Source organism: Myotis myotis, unplaced genomic scaffold, assembly GCF_014108235.1.
Source record: "Myotis myotis isolate mMyoMyo1 unplaced genomic scaffold, mMyoMyo1.p scaffold_m19_p_49, whole genome shotgun sequence".
Classification (NCBI taxonomy): domain Eukaryota; kingdom Metazoa; phylum Chordata; class Mammalia; order Chiroptera; family Vespertilionidae; genus Myotis; species Myotis myotis.
This window is the reverse complement of record NW_023416356.1, coordinates 416,172-434,704: the sequence shown is the minus strand read 5'-3', so window position 1 is coordinate 434,704 and position 18,533 is coordinate 416,172. Positions and strand designations below refer to the sequence as shown.

Below are 18,533 nucleotides of genomic sequence, written 5' to 3'. Positions count from 1 at the left end.
CTGACTCAGAGGAGAATTTCAAGAATCTCTCGGCCTCTGCTATATAATCCCTTTACTTACCTACACCTAATTGAAGACATCTGTAGGTGGTGCCACACAAAATGTAATTCAGACTTAGCAATGTCAATAAAAACGTCTGTAAGGGAGAGGCCGATGTAAACCTAGCAGGGAGCGCACATCAGCAGCCGCAGAGCCACACAAAATGGGGACGAGAATGGAAATATGCTGCCTGACTTGACGAGGTGATAAAAGCTCTTTTCCCATAAAGCGTAATGAGCTCTATTAGTCCTCAGCTCACAGGAACGTGAAGGGTCAGCCCCACAGAGGGAAGCAACGACACTCCACACATGGCTCCACTCAAGCGGCAGCGGATCCCGTTACTGATGGAGTCACTACCCAGACAATCTCATCAGTTCACGTGGCCGGTAACTGTTAGGACTTGCAACAAAGGGACATGGTTCATTCAGAGCAGCTTTTGTGGACAAAGTGAAATTTAGTCTCCTTCATTTCCACCTGCAAGTCTCATGTACTTCAGTCTCTACCAGATTATTTTTCTTTTATTCGAAACTGGAGGCCCGGTGCACAAACAGTGGGGTCCCTCGGCCTGGCCTGCGGGAATCGGGCCGAAACAGGCTCTCTGACATCCCCCAAGGGGTCCCGGATTGCGAGAGGGCACAGGCCAGGCCTAGAGACCCCACCAGTGCATGATCGGGGTTGGAGAGGGACCACGGGAGGGCTCCAGGGCGTGTCTGGCACGTCTCGCCCTATCCTACTGCTCAGAGCGGTCGGAGCGCCTGCCCCCTGGTGGTCAGTGAGCATCAGAGCGACCGGTCGAATGGTGGGACACGAAGCACACTAGCCTTTTCTCTCACACTTTTATCACGAGCTTCTCAGATTAGCCAAGGGGCTCCTTCTACAGCGAAACCATAAGCTTAGTGGCAAAACCAAACATTTAGAGACTCCCAACATTCTCCTGCCTTAGCTCTGCTTTGGCTCTCAGGTTCCGCGGGGCCAAGGAGCCGAATCCTGAGCTCAATGCCTGGAGACTGGGGGGGGGAGGGGGAAATAGCAGACAATAACTGTCATCAGGTAGCCCCTGGGAAATTCCAGTCTAAAACAGTATCAACAGAAAGCCCTCAACCACTTCCCAAATACTTTAAGGAAAAAAAGAGCATAGTGGCCACGTTAAATTTTTATTCTTTTTCCTCCCCATGTCCATAGGTCCAATCAGAAATAGGTCACTTTAGCTAAGGCAACATACAACTCCAAATCATTACGTGGAAAAAGCAAATCACACAGAAAATGACAGAAACCATCCCTAAGCTTCAATCTTGATACTTCCCCTTCTGTTTTCACCGAAGATTAAAGCGGCCGCACATAAAGTCCCAGTGTTAGCCAGGTGCGAGGGCTCATTAAAAAGCACTCGTTTGGTGCAGCTCAGGTGTGCGGTGATGCCCCAAGTCCCACCTACACCTGAGAGAACCCTGAGACGAAGACGGCAGACCCGAGGCTGAGGGGCTACAACCGAGCTGGGCAGTCAGAGTATCACCCACATTAAGATACAAACGTTACCTGCTGTGCTTTTAGCTGCCAAAATATGGGTAATACCTGCTACTCTCAGCCTCCGCCCCACCACCTCTGTCCTCCGTGCTCCTGTGCACACCACCGAGAATAAAGCCAGGAGGCAAGAAAAGCAGGCTCTTCTCACTGCCGTGAGCGGCTCAAGAAGCTGGGGCTGGCCAGGTGGCCAGGAATGAAGGCGTGATCTTGAACCCACAAGGCTCTAAATCCAAGCGTCTCGACACTCTCAGCCGCCTCCCTTTTATTTTTCCCAGTCTCACGCCTCTCCTGCAAGTTATTCCGTATCCGCTGCAGCTACAATGACTCCTGGTCCTCTGAATAGCTAAGTGTCTTCTTTCTCTCACATTTTATCACCAGCTTCTCAGTTCTAATCTGCAGAACCACCATGAGGACTAAACCAGGAAGTGAATGAGGCACCGAGAGGAGGGCGTTACAAGAACAGCTCAGTCAAGGTCAGTCCTCTGCTCTGCCCTAATCAACCCACAGATTTTCAAAAGCTCTTTCGAACCAAATAAAACGTCCCTGATGTCAGCCTCTGCCTACGCTTCTCCAGCTTGTCAACACCTCGGCAGTTCAGAGAATATAAGGCTGGTGTTAAAATAGTTATGGGAGCAGTAGACACAATACTGTTCACTCCACTTATTAAAATAGAAAATGTACCAAAAGAAGCAATGGCCTGTTTGGAAGGTGAATAGCTCTGTAAGTCATCAAAACTCTTATCAAGAAAGTCTGCATTCATCTCGTTTCTGTTACTGAAGAACGAATGTGTCACAACGAAATGATCCAGTGAGTGATCGTTACCAAGTGCGTGGCCCACACAAGACGTCCACCGGCGATGCTAGTGCTGAGGTCGGGGTGCACTTACCTCCAAAGGTGAGGTGCAAAGGAATCCTGTGAACTGCAGTCACATTCGAATAGAATCAGGTTCATCCAGTTAAGGAGCACAAAAGAGAACAGAAAAGGAAACTTATTACAAGTGTTTTCCGCAAGAGCACATCAAGTAACCCCAAAGTCTACATGTAACATCAATGCTCTCGTACACGCACAGCCATCCAGAGCACAGAGAAGGGCAATCTGGCCCACAGGGGACATCTGACTACTTGAATTAGATTAAGTCAACTTTTTTTTTTAAGAATCTGTATAAAAACAAGTTAGTCCTAAAATATCCTTTGAAGTTTCATTTCACAACCCTTGTATAAGAAAGCGCCCGCGCTAAGGGAAGAGGTCAGCATTTGCCTGACCATAAATGCCACAAAGTCAAGTAAACGCCAAGCAAAGGACAAGGTGTAAATCAAGAGGAACCGAGAAGAGAGAGAGAGAAAGTCAAGAGCAAAAGAGGCTGGATTTGATTGAATCCCAGAAGCTCCGGGTTTAGAAGCAAAAAGAAGCAATCCTACGTATTAAAACAGTCCCACTTACATGAAATATTCATAATAGGAAATCTCTAGAGACAGAAAGTGGAGGAGGGTTGCCAAGGGCTGGGCTGGGGGGAGGATGGGGAGTGTCTGCTAATGGGTAATGAAATGTTTTAAAATTAGATGATGGTGGCCCTGGCCGGTTTGGCTCAGTGGATAGAGCGTCGGCCTGCGGACTGGAGGGTCCTAGGTTCGATTCCGGCCAAGGGCACTTGCCCAGGTTGTGGGCTCGATCCCCAGTGTGGGCGTGCAGAAGGCAGCTGATCGTTGATTCTTTCTCATCATTGATGTTTCCATCTCCCCCCCCACCTCTCTCTCTTTCTCTCTCTCTCCCTCTCCCTCTCCCTTCCTCTCTGAAATCAATAAAAATAAAATTTTAAAAAAATTAGATGATGGTGGTAAAATCATTGATTGTACACCTTAGGGGTGAAATCTGTAGTATGTGAATGATATCTCAGGATATTAAATAAAAGCTCCCTCCCCGCCGTTTTGCTCAGTGGATAGAGCATCGGCCTGCAGACTGAAGGGTCCCAGGTTCAATTCCGGTCAAGGGCACATGCCTGGGTTGTGGGCTCGATCTCCAGTAGGGGGCGTGCAGGAGGCAGCCAATCAATGATTCTTATCATTGATGTTTCTCTCTTTCCCTCTCCCTTCCTCTGAAATCAATAAATATATTTAAAAAAACAAACAACCCCCCCATCCCCAAAACAGGCTAGATGAGCCCGAGTGAGAGGGAAGTTACTGCTCTACTTGGTGACAGTTACCCTGTTCAGCTTCTCCTTCCCCAGCCACACGCATACCTTTCCTCTCTGCTCTTTCTCTGAGGTGCACAGAAGCTTACAGAATGCTGCCTCCCAGCATTTAAACAAAGACCCATACGATTTGGGGGAGGCAGTCATGCACAAATGACAAAGCCAAGTGCAGGTTCGCTCTGAGCCCAGGACTTGACCTCACCTCATACATATGCATAATGGTGACTCATGTTTTCTTAGATGTACTTACAAAATCAACATTTCAAACCCTTTGAGTTACAATAATGATGATATACCCAAGTAGCATAAACTCTTGATCTTTCTAAATGCAAATTAACTACGAGCACAGCGGGTCAGGCCTGCTCCTGAGCCCTGCTGGACTCTCTCTAGCCGGCACTCACAAGGAACACAAATGATTTTATTTTCTCTTAGAGATACACACAGAAATGTTGCACAATGAAATTACATGATGTCTGGGATTTTCTTAAAAATCACTGAGGGGTCAGGAGGGAAGTAATGGGGTGAGCGTGTAGACAAAACAAGACCGGCCATTGTATTATACTAGTGAGGACAGGAGATGAGTATTTGAGAATTCATTATACGAATCTCTCTACTGTGCGAATGTTTCAAGTTTCCATACTAAAGTTTAAAAAACTAAATCATGTGGTGAAGGCAGGGGGCGGGGGCGGGCTAGAAAGAGTCAATGGGGAATAAAAGGGGACATCTGTAATACTTTCAACAATAAAGATAAAAGTAAATTTAAAATAAAATTTAAAAAAAAACTGTACCAGACACTTCCTCCCCCAAATACTAAAGTAAATGTTACTGAAATATTATTAGAACACGCCAAAGCCACATAATTAACTAGTATCCTATAGGCTCTCGATGCCAGGGAATACCAAAATACAGAGACTGTAAGAATGTTTTCTTAAATTATATCAGTATGCAATTCGATTATATTAACTGTTAAGAGAACTTTCTGAAAGTGCAAGGTATAACAAAATTTTAAATTCTCATAACGCTGACATGAAACAAGTCACTGTACAGAAATTTAAAGTGCAAGCTTTGTTGTTGTGGGTCCCTTTTACAGTAGCCCAACATGAGACAGACTGACTGCACACTTATAGGTACCACTTACACACTTGGTCAGACCGGCTCCAAGCAAGACCACATTATGACAGGTTCAGGTGTTGCCAATAGCTGTTAATATTATTAATAGTATTTTACCGTTTTTAATATGAATGCAAACCTATGAAAAGAACTTTGAAAAAGTATTTTAAGATTTGTTAGCTAAAATGTGCAAAGGACAATGTCTTATTTATCTATATGTCCCCAAAACCTACCATACTGACTGAAGCATGCTAGGAATTAAATATTTACACAATTGGTTGAATAGAAGAATCACACTCATCCATAGCCAAGGGGAGAGAAATATGGGAGCCATTTTAACCCCTAGAGTCCCGGGGAACGCGATCGCGCTCCTCCTGTCTTTCCCCAAAAGTGCCGGGAGCGCTACTGGCAATTTTTTTTCCAACTAGTATTTTATAATACAATCAGCAAACAATATATGTCAAAGATGAAAACAAATGTAGTAAAGGTTTCCTTAAGTTTTTGAATATGTAACTTCCTTTACTTGCGATTCATAATTTTTTTCCTAAACTGCTGTTAAATCAGCAAAAATGCCTTGGCAATTTTAGCATAGTTCCTAGGATATTGGTTGCCACTCAAAGAGTTAAAAATAAAATTTTGAATGATTTCTAAAATGTCACAGAAAAGCTTTTATATATGTGTATGTTTATATACACATATATACCTCTATCTTATATTTCTAGATCTACACAAATATATTCCTATTTTTAAACATTCTTCAAGACAGAATTATGCTCTGGGTAAATAATCATGTATGTTAATACATATCCTGTACAACTACTAGCTGGGAGAAAATCGACTGCTTTTTCATCATGCAAGCAGCTCCCTAAAATTACCTGGCGTATTAAATGAATTACCACAGCAAAGCCACAAACTCTCCCTGTTTGGACTAGCCATCAACGGGCAGCATTGTTCACTTGTCAAGTCCTCAGGAGGAGGCCGTAAAGCATGAGGCTCCTCAGGTTTAATGGGGAAAGCAGACCTAAATTACAGCAGCTCAAGACCAAAGGCGCTCGCGCCAAGATGATTCCTATCACGTGAGTTCTGCAATCACTCAACGGTGCTTACTCGTTGGAGGCAGATTTCTCAACACTCAGGAAATTAACGCAGCTTTTACTTATAGAAAAACAACTGTCAGGCGTTCCGGGCTTCCTTTGAATTCTCCTTTTCCTCACGTCCCACGTTTCAAGAACACAGTTTTCTTTCTGAGTAGTTTTCCGTTGGCTGCAGCTTCTCTCCAGCTGCTTCTTAGGAACAGTCAGCTCAGCTGTGGGTCCTCCCCACGAGTTCCTGGGCACCGCTCCGGGCACCGTCCCAGGCACTCTGCTGACTCCAGTAGAGTATTTTCACAAGTTGGTGTAATAGCACAAGGTACGCTACAGGTTATGGGAATCTGAACTAGCGAGTTCTTCAAAAGCAAGAACCTCCATCACCAGAGTGCAAATCCAGAAACATCAGTTCCCTTGTCTTCAGTTCCAAATAAAGCAGTTAAGAAATACACATATAAATCTCCCCTGAATAATACCTTTTATAGGTTTTATGTGGTATAAAAGTAACTTAAAGACTAAAATTACATGCGGATGAACCAAACAGAATGGTTTGAAATATTACCTCTTCCTTTGAAAGGACTAATTCTAATTTAATTAAAAATTTAAACCTATGTAATCTTTTAATTCAAACAAATATTTGAAATAAAACAGAAAAACAAACCACCAAAAAAAACATAATTCTGACTGCAAATGCTGCCTGGTGGCCCTGACCTGCCGACTCCTAACGGTGGTCTTCTGCACCCTAGCAGCCAAGGTGCAGTCAATCGTCATTAGCCAAGCACCTTCCCCTTCATTTAACCCTTACAACCAGCTCACGTTGCCACGAGGGGCCTGACAGGAGGCAGCCGAGGGACCGGACTGGCTCAAGGCCCCTCAGGCAGCAGTGGGAGCAGAGAGCTAAGGCAGGACGCCTGCAGAGTGCACACTGCCACGCTGGAGGCCTCAGCCCTCAGGTCATGTTCGCACCCAAAGTGTACGAGGCTGTAGACATAACAAGCATGTTGGGTCGTCTTCATACCACTCAGCCTAAATGATTCAGCACTGGGCACACCAACTTTATGCAGTTGGTTAATCAAGAATTAACATTCAGCCTTGGCTGGCTTGGTTCAGTGGATAGAGCGTCAGCCTGCGGACTGAAGGGTCCCAGGTTCGATTCCCGCCAAGGGCACATGCCTGGGTTGCAAGCTCGATCCCCAGTAGGGGGGGTGCAGGAGGCAGTCGATCAATGATTCTCTCTCATCACTGTTTCTCTCTCTCCCCTCTCCCTTCCTCTCTGAAATCAATAAAGAAATATATATATGTGTGTATATATATATATATATAATATATAAAAAAATAGATTTATTATTTTAAAAAAAGAATTAACATTCATTTCATGCCACACATTCCACTTCATTCTCTCATTACTCAGCTTTTGAGAAACAACACAGGTATGTGCATATTAATATACTAGAGACCCGACACACAAATTCATGCGCAGGTACTGTCCCTAGGTCTGGCCTGTGATCAGGGCCATCTTCTCTGGCTGCCCGCAGCTGGCCCCACCCCTGGCCGCCACCCACCCCAGGTTCCCCATTCACCATCGGGGAACACCAGGGGGCAGCTCCTACATTGAGTGTCTGCCCCCTTGTGGTCAGTGTGCATCATAGCAACCAGTCATTCCACTGTTGAATTTGCATATTAGGCTTTGATTATATAGGATATGTTTATGAGAGGTCAATTATCAAGCTACTCTAGAATTTCAGACATTCAAACCAAAAACAAAACCCCCAAAGAAAGCACTAAAAGGTGATAAAGGTTGATGAAAAGCATCCCGATGCTTGTACCCCCTCACACAAGGATCCCTTCACTTCCGTTACCTGGTGCTCGTTTCCAGGACAATTACAAGCACCAGCATGCTCCCTGCACCTGCCCTCCTCTCAACCCATCCCTGCCAACCACCATCTCAACTCACTCACTATGCCAACTGTTCATGACCATCTCTGATCACCTCCTGTCACCCCGGAAGTGCCCCACCAGAGCAGGGATCTCAGCCTGCTGACTCACGTGCTACCTACCAAATGCTTCTCCAGCAGTACCTGGCACACCCTAGGTGCTCAATAACTATTTTAACAAACACATTAAGAGACCACAAGGTAGAGAGGGAAAGCGCTAAAACTAGACAAACGAACACAGTGAGAACTGACATCAAAAGGAGAAAGGAAGAGGCTAAGAGAGTCAATCAGAGAAAAGGCAGTCGTCTGCGGGCACTTGCACAGGAAACACAAGGCACCACCGCAGACAGTCCTGCTCGGCCCTGTGAGGAGGCAGAGGACTACCACGCACTTGGGAAGGACTGTCACTGACATGATTTGAGAACATAAAATCTTGGCAATAAAGATGTTTCAATTACCTGGAAGGTTTGCTCATGTTGAACATCTCACTCACTGGTGTCAGTTATTCTACAGACATTATTTAGGCCACTGTAACTTCGTCGAATGGTAAAATGTGGCCCAGTAGAAGGCACCTTAATTTGTAGGCATCACTCTGCCATTGATCCCCCATTATCTTGGACAAATCGCCTAATTCTCCAAATAGAGGAAGTCAATCTACACAACCACAAAGTTCCCTGTGTCTCTAATGTATGATGCTATGATTTTATCATCTGAGATGAGTTTCCGGAAATTACTGACCAAAATAAACTTTAAGAAAAATGTTCCCAGTGCTACTTAACACAAACCCTTTTGCATCTCCCCCAAATTAACATTATGCTAAGAATACAACAGAGCCTTTAACTTATTTAAGTGATTCAAAAGCTTTGGTAAGTTAACTATTAGTGAATGTCTCACACACCTTAAGACAGATTAGAATACGAAAGTACCCTGACTTAGAAGTTGCTCATAAAAAGTGGGTTTTTTAATTAAATTAAACCGATCATGGCCTAAGCCCTCTACTTGATTCAGCTAACTTAGTCCTGGCCTTAAAAAAATATACAAAAAATATTTCAAAATGCTCAGAGCTTGCCTTCATTCACATTCTGTTAATTGTATGAGTCAGATATTTATAAACTAGTGCATGCCTATGTACATGACTGGTTTGTCCGCATACCTGAAGGAAATGTCAATCTGACACAGTGATAACTTTCTAAACGTAAGTTATTATTTTCATATACATAGAGTAAGACTACTGAGGGGAAATGAAACTGAAAGCGTCTGTAAGTTCCAAAAAAAATTTAAATCTTTCACAAGCAACGAATCATCTATAATCATCATATTCAACGCCTCAATGCAAACTGCTTCTACCCAAGGGCAGAAGGAAAGCATTTATCCCACATCTCAGGCTGTGAATACAGGGCTGTATCCCACACTGGTAGGGCTGATGGGGATCAAAGCGCAGACCTGTTCTGGAGCCAGGGCGCCACCTGCTGGCTGGAGCCATGCACAACCCAGTATCCCATTAGCTCCGGTGTTTCTCCACGTTAGGGCGGACCCAGGGTGACTGTCTGGCCACATATGCCTCATGGAAGACAAGCCTCCCCTAACCCAGTCCCCCTGAGGAGTGCAGGCCTCCTACATCTGCAACGCTCACAGGAAGTGCTCTGAACTCTGTAGCAAACAGTGTCCAGGAAGGCACAGGAGCCGGGAATAACCTCCATCACGGCAGGAACATCTGCAGCAGGGACACCTCCTTACAGAGGACCGCTAGGGCAGCTCACAGGCTTGACACTGCTGATCAGTGAGCCCCAGTGTAATATCGTCTAGGGAAGACCCTGCTCATGAAGCAGGGCTGTCCCTCCAAGAGAAAGGAGCCAGAGAGCAGCGGCATGAGGGGCTGCAGGCCATAGGAGCAGAGAGCTACTCAGCACCCCCAAGAATGGTTACCCACTGCCAACAGCAGTCCAAAAATGTTAAATGGGAAATTCCAGAAATAAAACAATCCGTAGGTTTTAAACAGCACACCACTCTGAGCGGTGTGAGGAAATCGCGAGCCACGCCGTTCCACCCGCCCAGGACGTCAATCATCCGTGCCCAGCGTATCCAGGCGGTCCATTCTCCTCCCCTGGTTATCAGGCAAACATGGCTCCCATAACTTGATTATAGCACCAGCCGTGGGCAAACTACGGCCCGCGGGCCGGATCCGGCCTGTTTGAAATGAATAAAACTATTGAAAAAAAGACCGTACCCTTTTATGTAATGATGTTTACTTTGAATTTATATTAGTTCACACAAACTCTCCATCCATGCTTTTGTTCCGGCCCTCCGGTCCAGTTTAAGAACCCATTGTGGCCCTCGAGTCAAAAAGTTTGCCCACCCCTGTTATAGCACGCTGTTCAACTGCACCATTACTGTTAGCTATTGCTGGCCATCTCCTACGTGCCTAATCTATAGATTAAACTTCGCACAGGCATGTGCAGGAAGAAACATGGCACATGCAGGATTCGGTGCACAAAGATTGGCGGTAACGGGCATGCAGTGATATCTGCTGACTTGGCCTGAGGACAACAGATAAACACGCTTCATTCAGGTTCCTGAGCAGGACACTCAGTAAGAACACACCCTTTTTCTGAGGATTTAAAGGTTGACATGTAAAACACATTTTCATAATCTGCAGACATACACACTGAAAGTGGAGTAATACACACCCCACTCAGCAGATAAAAAAGTGGCATAAGAAAGTTCTATTGCTTCTTCCCACACAAGCCCAGCACATAGGAAAACGTGTAACAAAGGGTACCTCGGTCTTCCCACACTCCTCGGGCGGATCCTGGTGTATGGCCATTTGATACTTGACATATAAAGAAAACGACTGGCTGAGGGACGACTTGAACTCTGGGTCCTCAAAGGAGACAGGTACTAACCTCACCTTCAGAGCAAGGAAGATACAAGCAAACGCTATTGAAACACCTCCACCTGATGACACGCTTCTGAAGGTGAGGCTAAGGCTAAGGAAGATCTCCGCAATTCCCCTTCCAAAGCTCAGCACTGGATTCTCCAGGAAGTGAATCGTCCTGGGAGGAATGACGGGCACAGACCTGAAGCACTAGCTTTACATTAATAAAGGCCAAGACATTGATCTTCCTTTGTTTTGGGTTTCCTGACCCACCTACATCGTTTTCTGCACACCCTGGAGTCAATGTGGCTGCTAATGGCCATGGCCGCTCCCTTTGTCACCACGACATAGTAAATGCTTTAAGCTTTTTCCTCTTCCAGATTTTTCCTGGGTAATTTGATTTATAAAGTTACAAGCAATAAGACAGGACTTTTGTTCAAATACTCTATCTTACTTTACTTTTCTAACTCTCCTGAGTCTGGGCAGTATATTAACAGAGTAAGGCAGCTGTTATGAATGAACTCTTCTACACATGACTTGAAAATGGGGAGAAAGCATATTAATCTGTTGTGCAAAGTATGCCTACCATAAAATGTAAAGGTTTTTTTGCATTTTTCTCAAATATTTTTACGTAGACCTCTATTATTTTTTAGATAAATGCCTCTAAAGATAGTGATTTTAATTAAAGGTAATTCATTTTGTGTGTTCCTTTTCCACTTTGAAATTACACATGACTGGCACTAGGCACAATTTGCACTTTCAGAATGTCCGTCAATCCAGTTCTCTCTTTGCAGATATGCTGCAAACGGAATATAAATAAAATGCACCACAAGTAAACCGATAGTTCATACAGGGATATCGAGTGGAAGGGAGAGCTCCGTATGCACAGAACGCTTGGCCTGCTGACCTGGCTGACAGTTGGTTCATCAGGTGAGTGGTTGTGAATAACCATCTGGTACCGTTTATAGACCTGGTACGACTCCAGCATTGTGGCTTTGAACTGAGAACTTGGTGGAGATGATCTCACCACCCTCACCTTCAGAAGGAGTTAAAAACAATGTCCATTAATTCATTCGCTTATTCCATGGAATATGCATTAACAGTTACTCCCACCCAAAAAGAACCAAATGCTCCAGTACAAATATTAATGCATAAATATGTAATATTTTAACGTTAAAAATCTACCAGTTAGTAAATAAATTTAAAAAGTTATTCCGCCAACTTACAGGCTCGTTAAGAAGGCAGAGGACCCTGTCTCATTCTAAGACTAGCTGAAGTCTACTACCCAATTATGGAAGCTGCTCTCTTGTCAATGACAGGATCATTATGGCTGATTTAGAAAACAAGGTATAAATACCAAACGGATACTGAAAAATCTAGACTTAATCTGGAATGTAAATCAATTTGGGAAAAATAGCAGGAACACTCTAAAAGTGTTCCTATCATGCTAACCTGGCTTGGGGGAGTAACGAGAAGTTTATGACGCAGTACGACTCAGTACTGCTTCAGTGCTCCCTCCTGCTGGCCTGCACAGGGGCTGCTGCTGCTGCTGCTCGGCTACGATCAGGACAGAATAGCGACAACAGTGATGACCTCGTGTGACCTGTTCGCCTTTACTATCTAAACCAAAACTGCCACAAGTGAAAGTTAAACAGGTGTTTTTTGCTTCTTTTCACTTTACTACTAAATTTCAATCACGGGATACAGAAAGCCAAAGACTTTACGCACCATAACATGCAAAAACCTGGAATTGCTTTGGTAACTTTAGTCAAACTGCCTATTTTTTTTAATCTTAAGTTTCTCTCAAGTAGCAGCTGACTTAGTAAACACAATGCCCCTCCATCCACTTGAATTCCCAGTTTACACAACGCATCAATAGGCTAATATAACCTCAAATGAGAACATACAAGGGAATCCACACAAAAAACAAACAATAAAGCAAAACAGAACATTCTATGTTCTCCAAAGTACCTCTAACTTATGTGACGCATCCTCCGGTAAAGATTCAAAAATTAACTCTTCCAGCGATTTCGGCTGGTTGGGTTTGGTCTTTGGTTCCCGTGGAGCCTGGAAGCCCTCCGGCCCTCCGGCCGGGCTCTGCTGCATGAGCTTTAACCTCTTCCTCTCCTTCCGGATTTCCTTTGCTTTCCGACACGGAGGCTTGCTCAAATCTGCCCCTTTGCCTAAAAAGCATTTCAGAATATTAGACCAATCACAGTTGACTCTGGAAATGTTTTTTCAAGTCTCAAAGACTCTACAGAACAAGTCCAGAGAGACCCAGCTGTCAGGTGAGCTTCGGGGAGGTGTCGGAGAGGGTCCTGGTGTGGAGCCGAAAGTCAATCTTAAAATTCGACCGTGGAAGCAAGAACTGCTGGAGAAGGTGAAGAGGCACAGAGCTTTCCAGCTCTTATTGTTGAAAATCTGTTTAAAAAGTATTTACTTCCTCTCTGCCTTTGTGAGCAGAGAGAACATAATCAAGTATCTTTTGCTGAGGACATGGCTGCCTCAGGCCCACACTTCTGAGCACTGGGGACACAGACATGCTCAGCCTCAGGGAGAAAGATGTGCTGATCCCGGAGCACACTGGGGCAGGTTCTCAATGAAAAACACCTTTACCTGGTTGACAGTACGTCTCTCCCCACCTAACTGAGGAGTCGCATTAGTTAGCTCTTCAGCGGTTCTCAACCTGTGGGTTGCGAACAATGAAAATACATCCTGCATGCCAGATATTTACACTATGATTCATAACAGTAGCAAAATTTCAGCTATGAAGTAGCAACGAAAATAATTTTATGGTTGGGGGTCACCACAACATGAGGAACTGTGTTAAAGGGTCGCGACGTTAGGAAGGTTGAGAACCACTGCATCAGAATTTTAATCAAACCTCTTTAATAGGTAAAAATTTTAACTACCTGGGACCCCATAATTCGACGATATCACATATTGAAAATGACCCTCAACCTTATACCAAGCTAGACTTCTCCTGGCATCCATTTCCCATATCCTTGCTATGGGCCAGTGTAATAGTAACACCAGTTCAAGGGTAATCGTCATTATAGAAACAGTAGTACCAAAAATGGGAGATATCTGTAATACTATCAGTACAACAAAAATCATAAGTATCATCAATTATACGTCAGTGACTCTTTCAAATGTGGGGAGGGTACATTGAAGTTCATTATAATATTCAGTCTTCATGTGTCTGTTTGAAATTCTCTGAAACGTCTTTTTAATCTGATACACAAGTAATTTTTATAATAAGAAATTAAAAATAAAACTAACCCTATCACTCTAGTAAAAGTTAAAGGAAATTATCTAAACCATTCAAAGTATTTTAATGGCTTATTCTCATTTTTAGGATAAAATCTCAGACCAACATCAGTTTAAATGCCATGAAAGTCTTACATTAAAAAAAACACACACACAAAAAAACACTTCAACAGAAAGTTTTCTGTGCTTTTATATATGTAGCAAAGAAAAACTAAAATAGTACTAAAAATCCTTTGTTCTTAAGTATAAGAACAAATTCAAGAAATGAAGCATAAAAATCATCCAAACTATTTTTATAAAATTTTAAAAGAATTATATACACATACATGCACACAAGCACATTATATACCCATTTAATGCTTAATAAAATTTTTAAACTTAATTCTTTTTATAAGTGAAAATATAGGGAAAAAAATCTTACCTTTTTAAAAGTGAAATTAAATATCAAAATCTCAAATTTTTTAAATTAAAATTTATTATGATTACCTAAAAAAACTAATGATAAACAAGAATTTTACGATGTCTATATACTGTGGACATAATACCAAAAATTACTTTGTCTCACTTAACATCAAAAATAAAAATGTTTAGCATATCTTTTCACTAAAAAAGTTTGGTTCTCAAGCCTCGAGGGCCCTAAGGTAGTAAGAAGAAATGGAGCTCTTTTCAAATGTGTTTGGGGATAATAAGGCTAGTTTCAGGCTTACTAAACATTGGTTTTAAAAAGATGTGACTTGTCCATCTAAACCCAGGTAGTAAGCTGTATGCTGTAGACTCAGGAGTAACTCGCATTTGCAGCTGGTGAGAGGACCCGGGTAACACCTAGCACAAAGAGCACCTGACAAGACGTCGATGACAACGGCGCACTACCTGGCTTAGGAGCTGTGTGCACGTCCACTGCGTGGGACGGTTCCCCAGAGCCCAGCTCCTCGTTTTTGTCCTGTGACTGGATAAACTCGTTAGATTCCTCTTTCTTTGTGCTTTTCCCTTTCTTCTTCACTTCCCTCTCTAGGCTCTCTTGGAGGTTAAGGTCACACTGTAGATCCAATTTATTGATTAGCGCCATGTCCCCAGCAACGGCATCCTCCATGCTGGGCTCCATAGGCTCATCTACAAACAAGAAAACAGCCAAGTCCATCAGCCAGACACGGTCAAGGCACATAAAGGGGAGCAATGTCCCTTTCCCCTCCGTAGCAGAAGCTCCTGTGTGTCCACACATCCACCCTCCCGCCCTCCCAGCAGCAGAACGGCAGCCAGGACGAGGGCAGCCCAGCCAGGGAGCGCACTGCCATCCCTCTGCAAGCTGGGACCAAGCTCCCACCAACAAAATATAGCCAAGCGGATATATCCAACGTTGCCTCCCTTGTTTGAAAGGAAACATGTGCCTGAACTCCCATGCTTCCCCCCCCACTGGCAGGATCAGGAAAAACCAGAGCGAGCTTGGAAACACATGGAGGGCGGCCCGGAACGGCCAGCCTGGCACAGCACCCGAACGCTGCGCGGGCAGAAGCAGACTGCTATCCTCGCTTAGTCACTGCATTTTGGCGTCTCTATGTGGCAGCTTTTACCCTAATGAGTACATCACTCCTATGAACTAAGTTGCAGACATAAGTAATTCAGAAAATTATACAAGTCAAATAAAGAATCGAACATAAGAGCTACATAAAAAGACAGGCAACCAGGAAGGGGTAAATGGGAGATACCTGTAAAACTATCAACAATAAAAAACATACATATTAAAAATAAAAAGGGCAGGCAACCATCAATTTACAAATAAACAGCATCCTCAAAGCTTATCTAAATATTAATTTTTGAAACTCAGAACAGGATTCCCAGCCATTGGAAAGTTTGTACATTGACTAACCAACAAACTCTAACCTGCAAGATGATGAACGGACAATAAGCAGAGCTAAGCCAACATCCTGAGGCTCCCAAAGCTCCAACTACCCGACCTGAGCCCTGCCCGGCCAGCTCCAACCTGTCCTGAATCCTGGTCCATTACGGACAGTGCAGGAGGGCAGAGAACGGACCTCTCTTGCTGGCCACTGTCTCTCCAGTGCTTACAAACTTGGGGAAAATTAACAAGCTAAGACTGGGGTGGGAGGCTTCCTTCAGAAGCATGAAGAATGGGTGCATTCTCAATTCTTATATATGTTATTTAGGCACTGCCTATAAGAAAAGGGGTTTTTTGTTTTGTTTTTTTAAGTAACAAAACTGAAAATGCAAAGTATCTGTAACCACAGTTAAATGTTACTAATTATCTTTAAGAAATTCACACATTAAAAAACAAAAAAAGAAATTCCCACATAATTCAAAATTGGTCAGACAAGTAAGAAACAGAATTTCAGGCAATATAACTTACTAAAGTCAGTCTCACTTAAACAGAAAATCCGCGCCCGACTCAACAGTCACAGTGACTGCAATCGCATGCAAGTTGCATGTGAGCACCTGGTCTCCAGAGACAACACCCCTTCCCGTTTCCTTCAGGATATTACTGGGACCAAGTAAGAGAAGAGTTGTCAAAGCACCATGACAACTACGATTTCCATAAACTCCATAACATCGTATCTCAAAAATGACCCTCACTCTCACATCAAGCAAGACTTGCCCTGGCATCCATTTCCCATGCCCTGATGTGGGGCCAGGGTCAAGTAACAGCAGCTCGCGAGTAACTGTCGTCACAGGAACAGCGGTACCTGCTGTCGTAAGGACCTGTTCCCTGGCGGAAAATGAGAACCTTGGAAAGAGACATCATTTTAAAGTAAACAGTTTTTAGACCCCATCTCATCTTACCCTCACAATTTCCTTTGGAAATTTCCCCTTTAGCCAGAAATTTCAACATTTTTTTCAAAACCTTCTTGTGAGATTTTGATGGCTGAAACTGTAAAGATCGGCACCTAGGAAAGCAAAATAAATATTTAAAAAATGAACTCAAACTCTGAAAAAATAAACCAGTTATGGACAATATCCAGTATATTGAGGCAAAGCTTATGCCTGGGATTTCTGGATAAAGTCAAGGCTTAACGTAGCCTCTAACCTCACCTCACATCTCACTGAAACTAAGGATTAGGAAAAAAAGACATAATACACTAGGAAACAGATGGGAGAAATGCGGGGAGCTGGGAAGCGGAAATACAAGGGTAGCTGACTGAGCAGACCAAAGAAAGTCAACCCTGAACCAACTGTGAGCAAAGCCCAAAGGATGCCCTACTGTCGGTCTCTGCATCACCCATGATGCCTCAGGGCTAGTGATACCTGCGTCACACACCACAGGGGACATGCAAGAAGATGCATCTACAGCTCGGAAGAGCCCCTGGAAGGAGGTTCTGGAAGCCGCTGGATGTCAGGTGCCTTCCCCCGCCCTGCACAGAGGACCCCCTCACAGTCCAGTAGAAAACTGCAGTTTCAGTAAAGAGAGAAACAGTCTCTTCCACGAGGGCTACACGCACGCAGGGAGCACGGGACTGAGACCTCCTGGAGGTGAGGGCTTCTCTCCAAATGTGATCAGACCTGAAAGCACCGACATGGGGGATCCCAACAGAACAGCCCAGCCAGACCCCTACTCAAAGCCCACAGTAAGCAAGACCCGCACGGTACACGGATCCCCAAGGGGACCCTGGAAAGCTGGAACTGCCAGACACTCGAGGAGGGCCTGCTACAAAGATAGGCACCAGAAAAACTGAGCTACCTGGCCAGAGAGAGAACATCTTTTCATATTAGGATGTGGTAAAGGGGGCAGAGGGTAAACCCAAAAGATTATGAAAAATTGAACATTCTGTAGGAAAATAGGACTTTTTCGTTTAAGTTTTCTAATAAAGAAAAGTGGACTCTGAATGCATGTGGCAGTTCAGGTTTGAGCCCTCCTGCTGCTCTTCTTCCCCGAGAATCCGACCTAGCACTGCTGGAATGCAGGCACAGTGTTAAGTTATATGCTAGAGCAGGGAAAGCCCTGATCTAAAACCTGTAAAAATTTGATATCTAAAAGTAATTTGAGTATTTACCAATATTTCACGATATCACTGCCAACACTGCCAAATGAAGAGGATATTTTTTCATATATTTATACTAAAGGCCCGGTACATGGATTTGTGCTTACCAGCGGGGTCAGCCCCCAGGGATCAGGCCAAAACCAGCAGCCCGACATACCCCAAGAGGTCCCGGATTGCGAGAAGGCACAGGCCAGGCCGAGGGACCCCCCCCCCCACCCCCCCGTGCATGAATCTGTGCACTGGGCCTCTAGTATGCATATAAAATCTTTGGTTAATCCCTTCCCACCCTTCCCTTCTCCACTCTGAGATTCATCAATCTGTTCCATGTTTCCATGCCTGTGCATTGAGCACCTGCCCCAATGGTTAGTGCATGCCACAGGCACCAAACAGTTGCTTAGGCTTTTATATAGATAGATGTGAACCAATTAAGCACTACTAAAAGCTTCTGATCATCACATGAATATAGCAGCAGTATGTGGAAAAGCCCTAACTCATTTGCTCTTCCTTATAAAGAATGTC

At 44.1% G+C, this 18,533-nt stretch overlaps 1 protein-coding gene across 17 annotated transcripts in view; it reads right to left on the bottom strand.

The window, feature by feature from the left end:
- ATE1 (arginyltransferase 1) overlaps positions 1-18,533 on the bottom strand; it is a 51,827-nt gene that overhangs the window by 27,045 nt on the left and 6,249 nt on the right. For 4 of the 17 annotated variants that reach the window (XM_036307689.1, XM_036307690.1, XM_036307691.1 and 1 more), the window contains exons 2-7: positions 16,819-16,922; positions 14,896-15,135; positions 12,727-12,938; positions 11,663-11,791; positions 10,660-10,788; positions 2,447-2,479 (exon numbers count right to left, since the gene is read on the bottom strand). In XM_036307689.1, the coding sequence (XP_036163582.1) occupies positions 2,447-2,479; positions 10,660-10,788; positions 11,663-11,791; positions 12,727-12,938; positions 14,896-15,135; positions 16,819-16,922 (847 nt within the window). The remainder of the gene's footprint in view (positions 1-2,446; positions 2,480-10,659; positions 10,789-11,662; positions 11,792-12,726; positions 12,939-14,895; positions 15,136-16,818; positions 16,923-18,533) is intronic. The other 13 variants (XM_036307698.1, XM_036307696.1, XM_036307683.1 and 10 more) reach the window with 8 other exon arrangements.